This window comes from Leiobunum rupestre, chromosome 6, assembly GCF_980474605.1.
Source record: "Leiobunum rupestre chromosome 6, qqLeiRupe1.1.hap1, whole genome shotgun sequence".
NCBI classification, from domain to species: Eukaryota; Metazoa; Arthropoda; class Arachnida; order Opiliones; family Sclerosomatidae; genus Leiobunum; species Leiobunum rupestre.
The window spans coordinates 68,353,267-68,372,303 of NC_143389.1; the positions used below are offsets into that span (position 1 = coordinate 68,353,267).

Consider the following 19,037-nt stretch of genomic DNA (forward strand, 5'->3'; position numbering starts at 1 on the left):
TGTTCGCCGGCAACACAGTTTCGGTGTCCTAATGAATTCCACGTGATATTCCCTTTTTGTATAAAATCAGTTACAGTTTTTGTTCATTTTCTCGGTGTTTTGTATTTTTGGGCCACAAAGTGATATTCCCGTACTTTATCAAATCTTTTACAGTTTTTGTTAATTTTCTCGGTGTTTTCTATTATTGGGCCACTTTGTTAATGGTTGAGATTAAAAGTACATACTTGATGCGTAAGGCTTGGTACTGTCCTCTAGGTCGCGTTATAGATGGCCCATCGCTTTTTTTAGTATGGGGTTGGGGAGGAGCTGCGCGCCCCCAGCGCTTGAGCGAAGTGAGTGCGCGGCGCCGTCAGGCGCCAATACGGGGAGTTTAGTAACGCGTCAAGTGCTACATTCTCCGCCACCCAAAAATACAAAACCACGGTAATTCCCTAAAATTAGTTCATTTTTAACATAAAGTTAATTAATTTAATTATCATTTGCAGCCCAAAAAAAATTAGTTTCGTAATCTACGCATCAAGTGCTACATTCTCCGCCACCCAAAAATACAAAAACACGGTAATTCCCTAACATTAGTACATTTTTAACATTAAGTTAATTAATTTAATTATCATTTGCGGCCCAAAAAAATTAGTTTCGTAATCTACGCGTCAAGTGCTACATTCTCCGCCACCCAAAAATACAAAAACACGGTAATTCCCTAACATTAGTACATTTTTAACATTAAGTTAATTAATTTAATTATCATTTGCGGCCCAAAAAAATTAGTTTCGTAATCTACGCGTCAAGTGCTACATTCTCCGCCACCCAAAAATACAAAAACACGGTAATTCCCTAACATTAATTAACTTAATGTTAAAAATGTACTAATGTTAGGGAATTACCGTGTTTTTGTATTTTTGGGTGGCGGAGAATGTAGCACTTGACGCGTAGATTACGAAACTAATTTTTTTGGGCCGCAAATGATAATTAAATTAATTAACTTAATGTTAAAAATGTACTAATGTTAGGGAATTACCGTGTTTTTGTATTTTTGGGTGGCGGAGAATGTAGCACTTGACGCGTAGATTACGAAACTAATTTTTTTTGGGCTGCAAATGATAATTAAATTAATTAACTTAATGTTAAAAATGTACTAATTTAATTATCATTTGCGGCCCCAAAAAAATTAGTTTCGTAATCTACGCGTCAAGTGCTACATTCTCCGCCACCCAAAAATACAAAAACACGGTAATTCCCTAAAATTAGTACATTTTTAACATTAAGTTAATTAATTTAATTATCATTTGCGGCCCCAAAAAAAAATTAGTTTCGTAATCTACGCGTCAAGTGCTACATTCTCCACCAAAAAAAAACACGAAATTACATGAGGCCGCTGTAGTGCAATTTTGCCCATCATGTTATAAGTTTACTACTACTATCACGAAACTATACATGAATACACATGGAACGTCTATGGATGAATTGCCAGTGCAGTGAGTCCCTTACAAAAATTTCACACAACCAATTGACAATATTTTGTCAACTATAGAGAAACTTCGACTTTTTGGGGCAACTAATAGGCAACCAAACACAACTTTATTTGTTGAGATTTTCTAGTACTTATAAAGAAAATTAATGGTTTAAAGGTTGCTATAATGTTTGTCAAAAATCAGCTCAACTGTTGTCTCCTAAAGATTGCCTTAAAGTTGCTGTTAAAACATTGCAGGCTGAATATTCAGCAAAAAATATAGTAAATGATAAAAAGGTATAGGATATGCAAAAGGACTACTCAGGGTGACACAAGACGAGTTTCAAAAATTGCCACAAAATTATCAAAACGTTGCCAAAGACTATTAATATAAGAAATCAGTGGCTTCGCGCGCAATAGATGGCGTTTGAATTTCGTCAGTTTCCCGCGCGAATTGAAGACATAGGGAAAGCTACAACGCGTCGTCCACTACCTGATTTTCTGGGTGAATTTTCCAAACACCGGTGGGGCTCTTTCACTTATATCATGGAGAACGATGCCATTTTGGACGATTTGAAAAGGAAATACGAAAGTAATTATCATAAATCACTTAATTTACTTATTTTTCTCGAATCAAACATTTAATTTTCGCATGTGATTAGTTTTAGAAAGCAATAATCAACGGTTAGAGCTGGAAAACAAACTTCTCCGAGAAGCTTTATTTGGAACCACAGAGGCAAAGTAAGTAATATCAGATATTTATATTACCAAGAATGTATTTATTTATACTCAGGGAGAATGAACATGTCGAGACTATCGACGGACACGTTGAGCCCTTAACCCCGTCACGCTAAGGGGGGGGGGAGGAGTCGTTCTTATTTTTTGCGTCCTCGCAGCGGCAGCGTTAATCGCGTCGAAAAACGTAATTTATAAGAGCCAATGAGATTGCAGTATTATTTGATTTTATTAAAGCGGAGGAGCATACCGGGGGGCCCAACGGGTGGAATTGGAGAAACGCTAAAAATAATCAACATATTCATTCTCCCTGAGTATAAATAAATACATTCTTGATATTACATCTCATACGAGAAAAATGCATCAGCCGCAATTGGTGCGATTTTAAGATCGAAGTACACCACCGGGGAATTGGCGAAACTTAGTGCTAAAGGAAAAGGGGCAAAAAAAGGGATAGAGCCGGTTGTTTGGGATGCAATCACTGGTGTGTATGGTTTTTATGATGGTTTTAAAATATTAAACTAATTATTTTTAAAGAAAAATTTGCGAATTCCTTAAATTGATCTTATCTTTTGTAAACATTTTAATATATTATTAATATAAATTTGATATGAGATATATTTCATTTTAAAACTATAATTTTCCAGAACATGTTTATTTAGGTTTTTTTTCTGAAGGACTTATTAGTGTAGACTAATTATATCGCTCAGTCCTGTTGGCTGGTCATGTCCAAACCCAGTTTTAATTTAATTACATGTAAAATGTAATGGAAAATATATATCTACTCCTGAAATTTAATATTTTAAGATCCTTATTTAAATAAGGGATTAATTTTTTTTAAAGATCAAAATTAAGTTTGCTGTTACTATACATTTATATCTTTTAGCATTCATTGGAAAGTATTTCAAGACTTCTAAATTTAAGGAGAACTATTTAGTGAAAAAGATTAACAACAAAGTGACTGTGGCCGTGAGGCAAATGAGGAAGATAAAAGCCAAGGAAAAGTGTGGTGGTGAAATGAACCCATTGCAAGGAGAAAAAACTAGTGACAGTGACATGTCCGAATATTCTAGTCTCTTGTAAAGTTTGTTTAATTATAATTAAAGTTAATTTTGGTTGTATATCATTTTTTAATTATTTTACTACAATTACTACAACAGTTGGGCAACTTTTTGACATTCATAAGCAATTTCCCATTGATTTTAACGCTATTTTCAAGCTACTTTTGGAAACAATTTTTACATAACTTAAAATCAGGCAACCGTTGGGCCTCAGTTGCGCAACCGTTGGGTCTCGGTTGCGCAACCGTTGCGCAACTGTGGAGCAATATTTCGGTAACTTTTTAACAACCTTTGAAGGCAATTTTTGGAAGATTTAATGCAACAACTTTTTAACGATTATTAGGCTAACGTTTTTCGGTAAGGGGTGGTTTGAGAAATGGGTGGGGCTTAGCTAAATCGAATGTAAGACAGCCAGTTTTTTCTAATTCATAGGCTGGCTGCCATCACTAAAAAACCTCATCACAGAAAAATAAATGGCACTTGAAAAAATATACATGAATTTTCAAAACCCCAATTTGTTACCACGCTGAATATCTTGGAGAATTTGTCATGCTCTTCACAAAACTAGTTCTTCCGTATTTAAATGTTTCAAAAAAGAGCAAAGTGAACTGTTTTTTAGGCAAATTATCAAATGTTTAGCTTAGCACGTCGCAAGCTAAAATAACTACCCGTTTCTGTGAGGATCATTGTGGCCATCACAGTTTTTCTGAGATATTCCAAGTGTATACATACTCTACTATATATTTAAAAACAATCACCAAAGTACTTAATTAATAGTAGAGATGGGGCTTGTTCGATTTCTAGTCTTTTAAGCCATAACCTACTTATACTAAAATTGGTATTTTAGGTCATTTTTAGTTAAATGAAGCCAATAGGTATAATTAATATTTCATTGTTATTATCAAGTAACAGATAGAACTAAGCCCCCTAAGATGGAATGCAGTCATTTTATCAAAACATTGGAATATGAACTCCAATAGTCTGGTTCAAAAGAGATAGAGTAGTCTCCAAAGTTAATCAATATTTCTAATTATTCACGATGGGAAAAATAATTGGGTGGTTGCCCATAGCGTCATAGGCATACGTCACCTTAAAACGGCCGCCATGACATTAATTTTACATCACAGATCGTGAGGTTAAATGCCAAACGATTCTGCGAAGTAATCACATGACCGACATGTTCGTCTCTATGTCATGGCCAACCCATACGCATTATCATGGCAACGAACACAAGCCACACCCACGATCAAGCTACGAATGAGTTTCACGATTGATAAAAATTACAAGTAAGCTTACAATGATAATTTTATACCATTTACACCAGAAGTATACAGGGAGAAGTCAGCATACGAATCTCAAGTCACAGAGAGTAGTCTTATCTTTCGTGATGCGGCATTCAATAGAATGAAGGAAAATTAATTGTAAAGATACTTTCATTAACCGTTTAGTCAATGGCCCAAAATACACATGCTTGATCCTCTGTTTCTACTTCTGATGTAGAATATGAATATTTAATCTTTTAGATAAATTCTACGAGTGTCTTTAGCGCTTTCGTACTGAAATCATTTAAAGATAAAGAAATGACTATTTTCCCTAACAAAAACACAATAATAAAATTGTTTGATAGTGTAAATCTACAGATGTAGGAGAAAAGTAATCGCTTAAAGCAAAGTGCAGCCTTAAAAATGTCTAAAGCATGGCCAAATACACTATTATAAAAAATTATAAAAAAGGCAATAGTTCAGTTTGGAAACTGCACTTGCCTGTGGTATCACCCCCACCATGGCTGAAGCGCCTTGGCTTGTTTGTTGCAGACACACTGCGTTGTACTTTGTTATGAGAAGGAGATTGGTTACTAATGGGACCTTCTACTTGAGGACGTACAGCACGAAGAGACAAACTGGAACTCGATCGAGAATCACAACTTTCATTCTAAAAACGATAAAAAAAATTATATTAGAAAGCAATAATGTTGCATAAGACTCCGATTCTAATTCTTAATACAGTTTAGAGTACTAAATTTCCAGAAGATACACTTGCATTCACCTCATCTCATGCTCAATTTTCGTATTTTAAAGAAACTAGAAGTCCCTTACCAAAAAATGAGTTGGTATTTAGTTGGTATTCACATTTAAGTTGATATTAAGTGGTCAGCATATTTCAGTAAACTAGTTAAGTTGGTAATAAGTTGGTTTTAAGTTGGTGGGAAAATGCCTTTTTCTTTAAGTTGGTATTTAGTGGTCAGAAAATTACATATTATTTTTTAAGTAAGTTTTAAGTTGGCTTTAAGTGGTCTTTATTAAGTAACATTTTAAGTAAGTTTTTAGTTGGCTTTAAGTGGTCTTTATTAAGTAACATTTTAAGTAAGTTTTTAGTTGGTTTTAAGTTGGTGTTAAGTTGGTTTTAAGTAGGTTTTTAGTTGGTATTTGTCTCAAATACAAACTTAAAACCAACTTAAATAGTTCTTAGACTACTTATTTTTTGGTAAGGGGTTGGTTATAACTTAAATAAATTATAAAAAAAAGAAGAAAAGGAATGCCATTTATCTCATTTTTAACATAAATTCAATGTTTAAATTTAATAAAAACAACAATCCACCCTTCCCCTCTCACTTATACTATGTATCATTTAAATAAATTGGGTAATGAATTAGCCAATCAAAAGGTAAATATAGAAATTTAATTCAAAGCAATAAATATAATTATAGTAATCAACTAGGCTAATACCCAAGGCATCAAAATATACCCAAGTTAGCAAGCAATTTTTAATGCCATTTTTTCTGGTGGCCAAGTTAAACCGAATAGGAGAGTGGTGGTCCGCACCCCCATAATGACGCTACAGCCAATAGGTCGCTAGATAGAACAGTCTTTCAACTAAGTGTTCTTATAAAAATTTACATTACTGATAATTTTTTCCCATAGAACAGAATTTAAAAAATGCTTAGTACTGCTTTCCCACCAAAGCAAAAAGCTTTAATGGCTAAGGTTCACAGTGCGCTTGTGGCCTAACCATTATGAAATGCAGACGCTACAGTAAAGTTTTGGTTTTGCTACACCAGTTGAGAAACTCATGGCCCCTAACGATGTTGGAGGAGAAAATGGAGGAATAAGATAACTTTTCATTTAGTCCAGCTGCCACACCATTATCTGGTTATCGCAACTAAAAGCCAAACTGACTGACTGCAAAAGCATCCCATATGATGCAATCGAGATAGAACGTGTAGAAGGCTAGACTAGTATGGACTTTCTGGTTGATTATTTCTTGTTTTGAATTAAAATGAAGATAGATAACAATAGCACCTCAGTCAAGTCACAAAATCAACCAGCCCGCTAGCTTTATCCCTCGAGGATTCCTTAGTTCTTTTGAGCTTCATTCCCTCTCCTCTCAACATTTATTTAGCGAGTAACATTCATTTAAAAAACATTTGGTAATTATATTAGTTTGCTGAGTAATAAATGTTTATCCCCTAACAATGGTTTGAAAATCACAGGGGACGTTTCAATATACATACCTCAGTTGGCCTTTTCCCCAAAAGTAAATAGTTTGCCATAATATCGTCATATTTCTTGTTCTTTAATGATTCTTCTATTTCATCTCTGCTATAACCCATTTGCATGAGAATTTCAGCTGAAACGAAAAGTCCAAAAGAAACTTAAAAACCATACTCAAATCATAACTTAAACACAAACCTGTAAAAGATCACTGAATTACAGGGAATAGTCATTTTATGAAAGCCAAAAAAAAATCTTTTCAAGAATGCTTTAAAATTAATTACCAAGTTGTAAAATAATAAGTAATCAAGCCAACTAGGCTTTTTAAAGTATACTAATAATTTTTCCAACCTGTATTAATTAAAGGAAGAAGTTAGTAATTTGGTTTCAGCTAGGAGCAACAAACACAACACCCCACACAAGGAGAACGCAACCCGTCAAAAGTCATTGATTTTCTTGTATACGTTTTCCATTGGCTAGACGCTAAAGCGCCTGCTGCCGTTGGAAGGGGAAAATTTGGAAAATGTCTTCCCCCCTCCCGTAAAACGTTCATCGTAAAGGCTCGTGACGCTCGTCCAATGAAATCCGTACACAACCCTTCGTTACCGTGTTTAAAGGCTAGCTGCGTTCTCTTTGTGTTTGTTGCTCCTAGGTTTCAGTATATACATACAAAATTTATTCTAAAAGGAATTAAAATTAACTTTTCACCAAAAATTAAACCAGTTTAAGTCAAGTGTCCGGACATGACCAATTAGATGCTAAAGTAGTTCATGCAGTAAAATGTAACTTATTCCAAACTGGTACAGTATAGTTAAGTACTACAGTATGGTAGACTCAGTTGCTAAATTTAATTGAAGTACAGCCATCCGAACAAACATGCAAGACCACAACAATTAGAATTGTTAGTGTAGAAGCGCTTTACGTACAAGAAGGCTTACCTATTCTCCTGGGATCAGCAAAATCAGTCTCTGGTTCGATGTATGGTTTAAGTTCATCATCTTCATATCCAAGATTCATCCACTTGTCTTTCATAATTGTCTAATGAAATTATAACATTAGTTACATCAAAAATTAATTTAAATTAATACTTAGAAAAAAGACTAAGCTTGGTTTCAAGAAGAGATTTCAAAAGAAAAAAAACATAAAACAATTAACCTTGCTTACTTCAAGGGAGGCTCTCTTTGCCGGATTTAAAACCAAAAATTTCTTTAGCAAGTTTTCGCAGTCTGTAGACATGTAAAAAGGTATTCGATATTTCCCCCTTAACACACGTTCTCGAAGTTCCTAAAACAGATAATTTTTTTTAACATTTATGATGAATATTTAAATAAGTGAAAAGGCTTACCTTAAGATTTGCTCCGTCAAATGGCAATGATCCACTGACTAGAGTATACAGGATGACACCTAAGCTCCACACATCGACTTCTGGACCATCATATTTTTTTCCTTGAAAGAGCTCAGGTGCAGCATATGGAGGGCTACCGCAAAAAGTATCAAGCTTTTGGCCAGGAACAAATTCATTACTAAAACCAAAATCTGCAATCTTTATGTTCATTTCGCCATCGAGTAACAAATTTTCAGCCTGGGAAAGTTAAAATGAGAACTACGGAACAGCAACGATAGACCAAGGAAAAGCCTATTAACAGAAGCCAACATTCTTGGACAAATTGAGTCACACCATGTGAATGGAGAAAATAACAAACATTTCAATTTCATAATTTTCTTAAGCACTCTTTTCACTACACAAAAATTATATGATAATATTAAAAATAAATAATTTTATTCATATTAATTTTATTATTTTTTAGTAAAAGTAAGCAACTTTTTGGCAAACGTGTGAACAACAACTCAATGTATTTCGCGAAACAGAGTCAAATACTACGCTCATCTACAAAGTTGGGAGAAATGTTGGCTCGTGTTAATACGCCTTCAAAATGTAAACCTACTTTTAAATCCCTATGTATTATCCTTTTCTGATGGCAATATTGAACAGCAGAGACAATCTATAAAGTGGAATAGCAATATAAGAGTTGGATAGGAAAGCAGCTGCTTAGTTATAATTCATAATAACTTCCTTAAGGTTATTAACCAACTGAGGGTTTGATTTCGAGATCAGTGGCGTAAAACTACTTGTTTTGACTATGGTTGGGATAAAAAAGAAGTTACAAGAATTTAACCATAACAGTTGGGTATTATTGTTCTACGGTCTTAGTGGTATGTTATTGTCAGTTCTACACTTAAATGTTACATTAAATCATTTTCTAAATGCTATAATCTTTAATTAAAACAAAATTATCCAAAGAGACCAGTAACAACAAAATATGTTAGTGGTAAATATACAATATTTTAGAGGTAATCTAGAGACCTAGAACATTTAAGAGGTAAACAAGAGACCAACGTTTACGGGGTAATCTAGAGGCCTACAACGTTTAAGAGGTAATCTAGAGGCCTACAACGTTTAAGAGGTAATCTAGAGGCCTACAACGTTTAAGAGGTAATCTAGAGGCCTACAACGTTTAAGAGGTAATCTAGAGGCCTACAACGTTTAAGAGGTAATCTAGAGGCCTACAACGTTTAAGAGGTAATCTAGAGGCCTAACAACGTTTAAGAGGTAATCTAGAGGCCTAACAACGTTTAAGAGGTAATCTAAAGATCTACAACGTTTAAGAGGTAATCTAAAGATCTACAACGTTTAAGAGGTAATCTTAAGATCTACAACGTTTAAGAGGTAATCTAAAGATCTACAACGTTTAAGAGGTAATCTAAAGATCTACAACGTTTAAGAGGTAATCTAAAGATCTACAACGTTTAAGAGGTAATCTAAAGATCTACAACGTTTAAGAGGTAATCTAAAGATCTACAACGTTTAAGAGGTAATCTAAAGATCTACAACGTTTAAGAGGTAATCTAAAGATCTACAACGTTTAAGAGGTAATCTAAAGATCTACAACGTTTAAGAGGTAATCTAAAGATCTACAACGTTTAAGAGGTAATCTAAAGATCTACAACGTTTAAGAGGTAATCTAAAGATCTACAACGTTTAAGAGGTAATCTAAAGATCTACAAGGTTTAAGAGGTACACTAATTTATGAACTTGAGCCCCGCATATGTATTGTTAAAAGGACCGAATAAATTTAGTGTAAAATACAAACCCAAACTGATAATGATAATAAACACCTAGATTGAAATCTTACTTGTCTAAACTTTGCTCTTGCTTCCTTTTCTTTCATTCTGCCATGAGCAACTAAATAGTCAAACACTTCACCTGCAGGAAAATATACACATGTAGGTCAGTAGATGACCACAAGGAATTATTTATATGCTCAACTGTTTCTACATTTTGTTGATAAAATGTCATAGTAGCTTCAATAATTTATCTATACTTAGGGAGAATGATTATGTTGATAGGATCATGATCGAATTTTACCATAGCACGAGGGAGAGGAGAAAGTCAAAGGTGTGCTCAAATTGTGCTGAACAATTTCAGTTTTAGAGAACCTGTGTTATTTAATTTTTTGGGGGGAGGAAGTAGCTTTCTCTTCGAGTGCAAGGGGGATTGGGAGCAAGAATAAAAACCATCCCAACATGGTCACTCCCCAAAACCACCTCAACATAGTCATTATCCCCAAAACCACCTCAACATAATTATCCCCAAACCACCTCAACATAGTCATTACCCCCAAAACCACCTCAACAGTCATTACCCCCGAAAACACCTCAACACAGTCATTATCCCCAAAACCACCTCAACATAGTCATTATCACCAAAACCACCTCAACATAGTCATTACCCCCAAAACCACCTCAACAGTCATTACCCCCGAAAACACCAACATAGTCATTATCCCCAAAACCACCTAAACAGTCATTATCCCCAAAACCACCTCAACATAGTCATTATCCCCACAACCACCTCAACATCATTATCCCCAAACCACCTCAACATAGTCATTACCCCCAAAACCACCTCAACAGTCATTACCCCCGAAAACACCAACATAGTCATTATCCCCAAAACCACCTAAACATAGTCATTATCCCCAAAACCACCTCAACATAGTCATTATCCCCACAACCACCTCAACAACATTATCCCCAAACCACCTCAACATAGTCATTACCCCCAAAACCACCTCAACAGTCATTACCCCCGAAAACACCAACATAGTCATTATCCCCAAAACCACCTAAACATAGTCATTCTCCCCAAAACCACCTCAACATAGTCATTATCCTCCAAACCACCTCAACATCATCATTATCCCCAAACTACCTCAACACAGTCATTACCCCCAAAACCACCTCAACAGTCATTACCCCCGAAAACACCTCAACATAGTCATTCTCCCTAACTGATTGGGATCAAATAATGGCTAATTAACAAACTCATACAATAAATAAATTTATAAAATATTAATACTTCAAAAACAGTTTTGGGAAACTAATTATTGGAAATAAATGGAAATTTTGAATATTTAACAGTATGAAACAAAAGAAGGAAAAATATTTTGTTACCTCCACTTGCATATTCCATCACAAGGTATAAGGTTTTTTCCGTTTCAATAACTTGATACAATTTAACTGGGAGAACAAATTAAGAATTAAACAATTGAAATGTTTCTAAACCAAGATTTAAGGCTTCACAGAAAAATAGCTATCCAATCCAACTCAGGGTAAAAGTCCTTACTGTTATATCAACATGAAGAAACCAATCTCAAATGAGATTCCATACTAGGGAATGTGATGACCAAAGCTACGAACTATATGGCACAGTTATATGGGTAATCTGTTAAGACTGAACCTCGACGTTGGAGCTCATACCTTTTGTTGTAAAACATGCAAATCAGTGGCGGATAATTTTCCTTGGAGGCAATAGGTACAATTTTGTTATAAGACCTTTATGCGAGTGTTTTTTCCATGGATATAATCACAAATTACATAAAGCTGTAAGGGCGTTACTAAATGTTATAGATAGAAGGGTAGGGGTCCCTGAAATGTTACATCAATTATTTTCTCATTTACAACAGTACGATTAGATTTCTAGAGGTAAAACAAATTCACAAATTTTTTAAAGAAAACTAATTTTAAGGTTCATGGTTTTTTATATGTTAGGGGCTTACCAATGTTAAACTTCATCACGAGGAGGGGATTTGAAAAAGCAATTTTTTGAGTTAGGTAATACTTGAACAGCCTTATGTAATGCTTGAGGGTCCCTTTGCGACAAAGAAACCCTGGGCACATGACTAATGTGCTGTAATCCACCACTGATGCCAACTGCTTTAAACTCATTGAAATTACTAATTTTTATGATACTTCAATTATATATTTTTGAAAATAAATAACATTAAGAATATATCATCAAGCCATGGTTTTTAAAGATCTATAAAAGGCATCAACCCATGGTTTTTAAAGATCTATAAAAGGAAGTTCAATATTCAAGCAGTTTCTAAAATATATTAAGATTGTACCTTACAACTATTACAGTGTGTTTGGATCTAGCAGGCTTATTCCCAAAAATTTAATTTAAAATAGTACCATTACAGATGCATGCAAAAGTTCCACATTACTGAAAGGGGAAAATGATCTACACAAAACAGGGTTGCCACAGTTTTTTTAAATTCAAATTCCGTAAATTTTCCAGGTTTTCTTTGACCATATTTGTAGCATTTCTGACTTAAACCCAAATATCTTTAACTTTTTACCTATATATTAGTTAATATTTTCCATTTCCAACTAAAATTAAATTCCTTACTTTTTTACAATTTCTTAAAATTCCCGGACTTTGACCTATTTTCAAATTCCCTGATTTTTCCAGATACTGTGGCAGCCCTCCAAAAACCGAAAAAAACTTACCAATATTTGGATGATCTAACATTTTCATTATCCTAACTTCCCTAAACAGCTGAAAATAAAATTGAAATTTTAAAATTACACAAAAAGTTTTGGTTATAAGGCAGCAAGTTCATCAATGTAGTAATTGTAAATAGTTGTCAATATTAATGTTAATTTAAAAAAGAATAAGTAAAAACTTCAGTAAATCTGAACAGAATTTTGAAATGTAATTGTACTAAGTTACCACAAAAAAAACATTAATGGCATTAATATTAAATAAATACCTTCTGTAGACTTGAAGGATTTAACTGTGTTTTATCGATTATCTTTATGGCAACTTCTTTACCCGTTGGCAAATGTTTAGCTAATTTTACTTTAGCAAAATTGCCTTTGCCTATGGTTTTTAATAGACGATATCTCCCAATGTGGGGTTCTTCTGAAGTTCTACTACGAGAGGACACTGGTCGTTGTACTGGAGTCATTTCGTCACCCTAAAAAAGAAATACGAATTTATTAACTAGTTATTTCTTGTTCCACAAATGGTATCACATAGTTTTGAACTAAGCATTTTTAGCTCTTCAATATAAAGCTGCATAATCCATAATTATTAAACTGCACATTATTATACTTCAAATAGGGTAAAGGTAGGTTGAGATATTTGCACTTTTATTTCTACTTTCATTTTATAATAATGAAATATTTTTTGCTTATGTTGCGAGAATATCTTCACAAACAATCATGTGATCAAATGTGATTAAATATGTAGCATACATAGAATAAAAAAAGTTCTAGCATAACAGTACTGATTAAAGTTTGAGAAAGACGTTTGGCCAATTTATATATGTTAATTATTTACATTCAGCACCTGCTCTAAATAGGAAAAATGTATGCAAGAATCAAATAAAAATACCTATTTTTATGAGCTCTTTATTTGAAATCAAATCAACAAGGGGCATAGGATTGGGGGAGGAAAGGGGGAGCTGCTCCTACCACTTTTTTTACCCCCCAATAAAACACTTCGTTATGCCCTGAAGACAACAAATTTTTAATTTATTGATTTTCTGTTCTATAGTTCTGTGAAATTGATATATTCTTTGGTTGTAATTAAACTTTAATTTCATGATTTGGTTTAAGTTCAGCTACACAATAGAATTGAACTTACGTTTTGGCCACTAACTCCTTCATATATATTACGCGAGGGACTAAGTATCAATGGATCCATTTGCACCAATGCTACTGGAGGAACAGGCGGGGCTTTAACTATGTAAAACGATGGTATTTTTTAAATCATTGGCTGGCTGCTATTGTAAGTGAAAACCTTGGCTGTAATTCTCAAATTTCTATCAGACTTATCAGGCCAATCATAGTCTTCCTTAGACATTCCAAGTGTAAAAATATATATTTTCCTGATTATGTAATTTGGATCACCTTTTTTTTAAATATAACTTGATTTAAAGATTTAAATTAGTGATTTAAATCAGTTAACTTGGGTTAGTCACATAGCCGCCTATTCAAAATTATTTCTCAAATGTTGAATACATATCTTTTGTTATTAAAGAGAGTCAAAATTCCAATTGTTAATATTAATTTATTATCTAAAAGGGCAAATTGCACGCTGATAAAAAGTTATGTTACTTAGAAAGGCTGCTACAAAATAATAGTGACAATTGAAATTTTGTCTATGAACAATAACAAAAAGTTATAAGCATTTTCGTTATATAAAACTTTAGCTTAGGCGCCTACGAGGATGGTTCTCTGACGAAGCCACCATAGTTTCTCGCTACTGCAGGTCCCAGTACATAGGCGTCTAGTCTCAAGTTTTCTAAAACAAACTCGTATAAATTTCCTGTTATTATAGACAGACACAAAAAATTCTATTGCAACTATTTTCTTTTTTAACGGACTTTTTATAGAACATAATACAAAATAAATTCAATTTTCAATTGATTTTTGGTATCCAGCTAAAGAAGAGTCGTTACTTGGATAACAAGTTCATTTGCATTTGCGTTGAATGTGTGAATAATCCAGTTCATAATTTTTTCATATTACAATGAGGTTTAGAACACCAAATTTAAAAATTACCTTATTGTTAAAAGAATTACTTCCATACAAAGATTAACAGTTAATTGTTCTAAAAATAAGTTAACTTCTTTTAACTTATAAATAAGATTAAAATAAATAGAAAGATTCAACATTTAAAAAACCATAGACGTCCATTTGTAAAGATCTAATTTCCTAAAAAGGTTCTATATTTCTGTTTGCTGACTGATCATGGTTGTTTTATTCCTTTACGCGTGATGACCCTTATTATAAGACCATGCACAAACGCCAATGTACAATTTAAGGGAAACATAAATGGTACCTGATCAGTTGCTACTGACTCTGGAACTGTTTGCAGTGGTGGCGGTCTAACACCAGCTGACATTTTCATAGAAATACCAATAGTGAAGACCCCCAATGATTACTAAATGTGAATGCTAAGCCTGAAAATAGAAAAAAAAATGCTTTAAAAAGGGAATATTTATTCTGGGACTCAATTCTATGGGTCTAAAAACAATTAACGGAAAAGATTCTTGTTCATGTGCATTGTTGTCATTGCAGGGTTCTAGTTCCTCCAAATCCAATTACACCCATTTGAGGTAATAAATACTGACGAAAGGTTTAAGTTTAAGAAAACTAAAAATCATGTTACCAAATAATTAATTGATTGTTATTTTAAAAGGGGGACAACTTTTAATCTTTTAAATTATTCCATCACTTCTCCACTTATACCAAATATGGTATTGATAAATTTAAAATGGAAATAATTCATCATTACAATATAATAAAATGTTAATAACCCCTCTTCTGAAACTTTAGACTACATTAAATAGCATCGTTGGAGTCCAACCTGTAACCATGGTGACTCTACAACCGTTTTATATAAAAGCATACATTAACCTATGCAAGTTGGATTTTGCTTTTTCCTCCGAGTGACTCTGCCGGTAGTTCTGAGTAAAATAAGTGATTCAGATTGATACCGATATGAAAAAACAACTTCTGATCAATTAAACATAATTGGTTTATTTACCTAAGTTTTTTTTTTATCTTAATTAGGACCTCCATCAACATTGAAATAGAAAATATGGAAAAACTTGGCGCTTCCAAGAAATGAAAGTCGCTTGATATGGCCAAAGGTGGGCATCATGGATATTATACTAGATTATTATTGTTAGTTTTTAACTAAGAAATAAATTTTTTTAAACACGGGCCCAATATATTGAGATGGATTAAATATTTATTACTTTTATTGATTGCATCAATAGTTCTTCTTATAAACTAACATGGTCTTCTTGTTGAAATGTTGCTCTTACGTCAGTCTCTTTCTTTCACAAGCCTACTAGTGCGCGCTCCAGTCGCGAGGAATATAGGTCTTTTAGCGCGCGTGAAATTTGCTCGTGCGCAAAATATACCAATAAAGCTGTGTCTTGTGACGTAAGAGCAACATTTTAACAAGTTGGGCAAGAACACTTTTTATTTTATAAAATCAACTATTGGGTTCTGTTTAAGCATGTTATGTTAAGGCAAGACAAACAAGGTGGTAACTGAAGTTTTGATCTGATTTCCACTTTTTTTACTTTCTAAATTTTGATGGCGTTAAGATTTTGGTATTTTTCATTCCCTTTGGGTTTGTTGGTTTATGACTCAGGTGTTGGTAGTTAATTTTAGGGCATATTTCAGTGACTTCCTACTTTTGAAAAGATTTGGCGGTTTTCGAATCTTAGGTGGTTTTTGACTTTTGGGTGTGTTTTATAAATTTTTAATTTCAGGTGGGTTTAAAATAATAGTTCATAATACATTTGATCTTTTGGAAATAGGTATTTCCATAAAAAACAAACGATCAAAAATTTGAAGTATTTTTTCTTTGCGTCACAAGCTTAACTTCTTAGCTAGCAATATAAGTAATGATCCGTGTCCTGGAATAGAAAACTTTATTCCCCCAAAACCAGCTGCACGTCACACCTACGGTAGCGTAGCTCAAGCTAAAACTTTAACCTAAGCCTATGGCACTATCTTACGGCATACAGTGTTACTAGATTAACATATATGCGTATATGGTTTCACATTGCCAAACCTACCTACCCAGTCTACACCATAATTTCCATCCTCCTACTTTATAGTACGTTATTGGCACGAGCGTTTTGCACTTGGACTTCAAATTTCTAAATCTTTATAGACTTCAGCGCGTGCTCTCTATCTCTATAGCCAGTGACATAGAAAAAACATTTACACGTGACCTCCCATATTTCATAGAAACACCTATTCCACACAAAGCTAAAAAAAAATTAATATTTACAAATAATTTTGCCAACCCTATTAAAAATCTCATAAGAGTAAGATTAATGAAATAATTAATAGAAACATCTCCAAGGCAACACTGTAAAATTGGTACCGCCCTCATTTGACTTTCAAAATTATCAAGGACTAAAATTAAATTTAAAGCAATTCCAGAAGGATCATTCATTTGGGTTTCATATGTCAAACCCAAACCCAACCCTGAAAGTCTCGAATGTCCAGGTTTTCCTGCCTGACCTCAACTACGTCAGGGTTGTGAATAAAACATTGATTCCTTCATTATATTTTCTTACAGTTAAACTGTAACTGGTTAGGAATTTCTTCAAAATTGTAAATTCGGAAAAAACCGTCTTAATCCGTTAAATTGCTCGGCTAACAAAATGAAGAACTGATGTAATTTGAAATTCTATGAATGCTTTTTCAGTAGAAAGCAGGGTTGGCAATTTTTTGATTTTCAAAAAAAATCAAATTGATTTTTTTTAATTTAAATCGGATTTTTATTTATTTTAATTAAATTTCCAAGTTTTATATAATTTAGTATCATAATTTTACCTAAAACAAATTTTTTAATTTTTAAAGACTTAATCTATACATACGTAAAATAAATTTATTAAATTTAAGCTAATAAAGTTTTTATTTTTTAAAACCTAGTTTGGTACTTCACAAATAAAATTAAGCCGAATCTCCACCTACAGGTAGATTCCAAAGCAACATTAGGGGGGGAAGTACAAGAAAGATTATATTTAAACCTAAATTATAGCAATTGGCGGGGTTTTTTCTTTTTCAAAAATACTACATAAAAATTGATTTAAACACAAATTTTTTTTTAAAAATCATGTATTTAAATCAGCCAACCCTGGTAGAAAACAATCTTTATGTTATTTTCTATTACTCTAAACATGCATTTAAATAAATCCCAGCCCTGTCCCATTTTGTCGGGGTTTTTTTATTCCCCATTCTCAAACCTGACTGAATTCTCACCCCTGTACGATCCCTACATTCATTCCAAATAAAAACTAAAATAGTGTAGAATCTGCTAAACATAAACGATACAAGAATTTATAACCTACAATACAGACTCCTTTACATTTGCAACACCCCACCAAAAATTATCTCTAGCAACCGCAACAAGAGGCAGCTTTATGGGGCCCTACATAGCGAGGGGCGCGTACCTTATCCAGAAAGAAAAAATAGCATCCAGAATAGCCCTGTAAATTTTTAATAAAAAAAACTATATTATTGCCCTACTTAAAAAAAAAGTTGCACTGATTAGGACTTATCGAGGTTAGCCACATATTGGCTACTCAAATTTGAATGATTTTCATCTAAGAAATACTTCTGCACTATTTGGTTTACACAATATTATCCTTATCAGCACTTTAAAAAATTAATTATTGATTATAAAGTGGTTTTTGATTTAAAATAATGTAGCTTTGAGTAAATGCATTTCTGAACAAGTTGCCTAGGCAAATTTATAACTTATAAGGTTAAAAAAGCCTAAAACTACGGAAATTTTGTACATAAAAGTGGGGAAATTACACAAAAACAATGACAAAATGAGAAAGATAAAAACTGATGCTTGTTTGATTACTCGGAATACTTCCAAAATTAGAAAACTTAAATGATTAAATTACCAAAAATGGCAACTTCCGTCACTTTAGAAGAAAAAGCAAGGAGAGTAACATTTCATGAGAAGATGAATACATTCTAAAGGTTTTGCTAATCGCGCTAGAGCAGAGCTACTCAAAATAATTCATTAATAATGAGAAATGGTAAAAGTTGGAACACTATAAATGAAAAGATGCATACACAAGCCAAAAACAAATATCCTACACATCCTAGAATTCTTTAATAAATACATACCAGTAATTAAAAATGATATGGATTTATTGTATCCTTGGAAAACACAATATACGCTAGGCCTTGGCTCTAACTTGGTGAACGTTAAAAAACGCAAGTTACGTATTTTACGGGTGAAAAGAAAACTTTAACTAACTCCAAAAACGGTAAACACAAAGCTAGAATTATAATGCCTTCATCTTCTTCCATATCATGACCTAATACTAGAACTAGGCCTACATATTAATAGGGAAAAAGGCTAGGCCTAGATAAACTCGACTAAAGCCCGGCAAA

General features: G+C 33.3%; 2 protein-coding genes across 10 annotated transcripts in view; one reads left to right on the top strand and one right to left on the bottom strand.

Moving 5' to 3' along the window:
• Nucleotides 1-19,037, bottom strand: part of LOC149943272 (MAP/microtubule affinity-regulating kinase 3) — a 29,747-nt gene that overhangs the window by 10,389 nt on the left and 321 nt on the right. For 4 of the 9 annotated variants that reach the window (XM_090177652.1, XM_090177646.1, XM_090177647.1 and 1 more), the window contains exons 2-12: nucleotides 14,932-15,052; nucleotides 12,854-13,060; nucleotides 12,591-12,639; nucleotides 11,253-11,318; nucleotides 9,932-10,002; nucleotides 8,684-8,740; nucleotides 8,083-8,319; nucleotides 7,893-8,021; nucleotides 7,664-7,775; nucleotides 6,758-6,873; nucleotides 5,010-5,178 (exon numbers count right to left, since the gene is read on the bottom strand). In XM_090177652.1, the coding sequence (XP_090033778.1) occupies nucleotides 5,010-5,178; nucleotides 6,758-6,873; nucleotides 7,664-7,775; nucleotides 7,893-8,021; nucleotides 8,083-8,319; nucleotides 8,684-8,740; nucleotides 9,932-10,002; nucleotides 11,253-11,318; nucleotides 12,591-12,639; nucleotides 12,854-13,060; nucleotides 14,932-15,000 (1,282 nt within the window). In that variant the 5' untranslated portion in view covers nucleotides 15,001-15,052. Of the gene's footprint in view, nucleotides 1-5,009; nucleotides 5,179-6,757; nucleotides 6,874-7,663; nucleotides 7,776-7,892; nucleotides 8,022-8,082; nucleotides 8,320-8,683; nucleotides 8,741-9,931; nucleotides 10,003-11,252; nucleotides 11,319-12,590; nucleotides 12,640-12,853; nucleotides 13,061-14,931; nucleotides 15,053-18,767; nucleotides 19,035-19,037 lie in introns of those variants that run through there. The other 5 variants (XM_090177645.1, XM_090177650.1, XM_090177651.1 and 2 more) reach the window with 5 other exon arrangements.
• Nucleotides 1,673-2,728, top strand: LOC149943273 (uncharacterized). The gene is made up of 3 exons (XM_090177654.1): nucleotides 1,673-2,042; nucleotides 2,113-2,191; nucleotides 2,575-2,728. The coding sequence occupies exons 1-3, from the start codon at nucleotides 1,871-1,873 to the stop codon at nucleotides 2,708-2,710; spliced, it is 387 nt and encodes a 128-aa protein (XP_090033780.1). The 5' UTR covers nucleotides 1,673-1,870; the 3' UTR covers nucleotides 2,711-2,728.

Coding starts and splice junctions, on each gene's coding strand:
- LOC149943273 (XM_090177654.1), top strand. CDS start 1,871: ATGGCGTTTGAATTTCGTCAGTTTCCCGCGCGAATTGAAGACATAGGG. Junction 2,043..2,112: donor TTTGAAAAGGAAATACGAAA/GTAATTATCATA, acceptor GCATGTGATTAG/TTTTAGAAAGCAATAATCAA. Junction 2,192..2,574: donor TTTGGAACCACAGAGGCAAA/GTAAGTAATATC, acceptor TGCGATTTTAAG/ATCGAAGTACACCACCGGGG.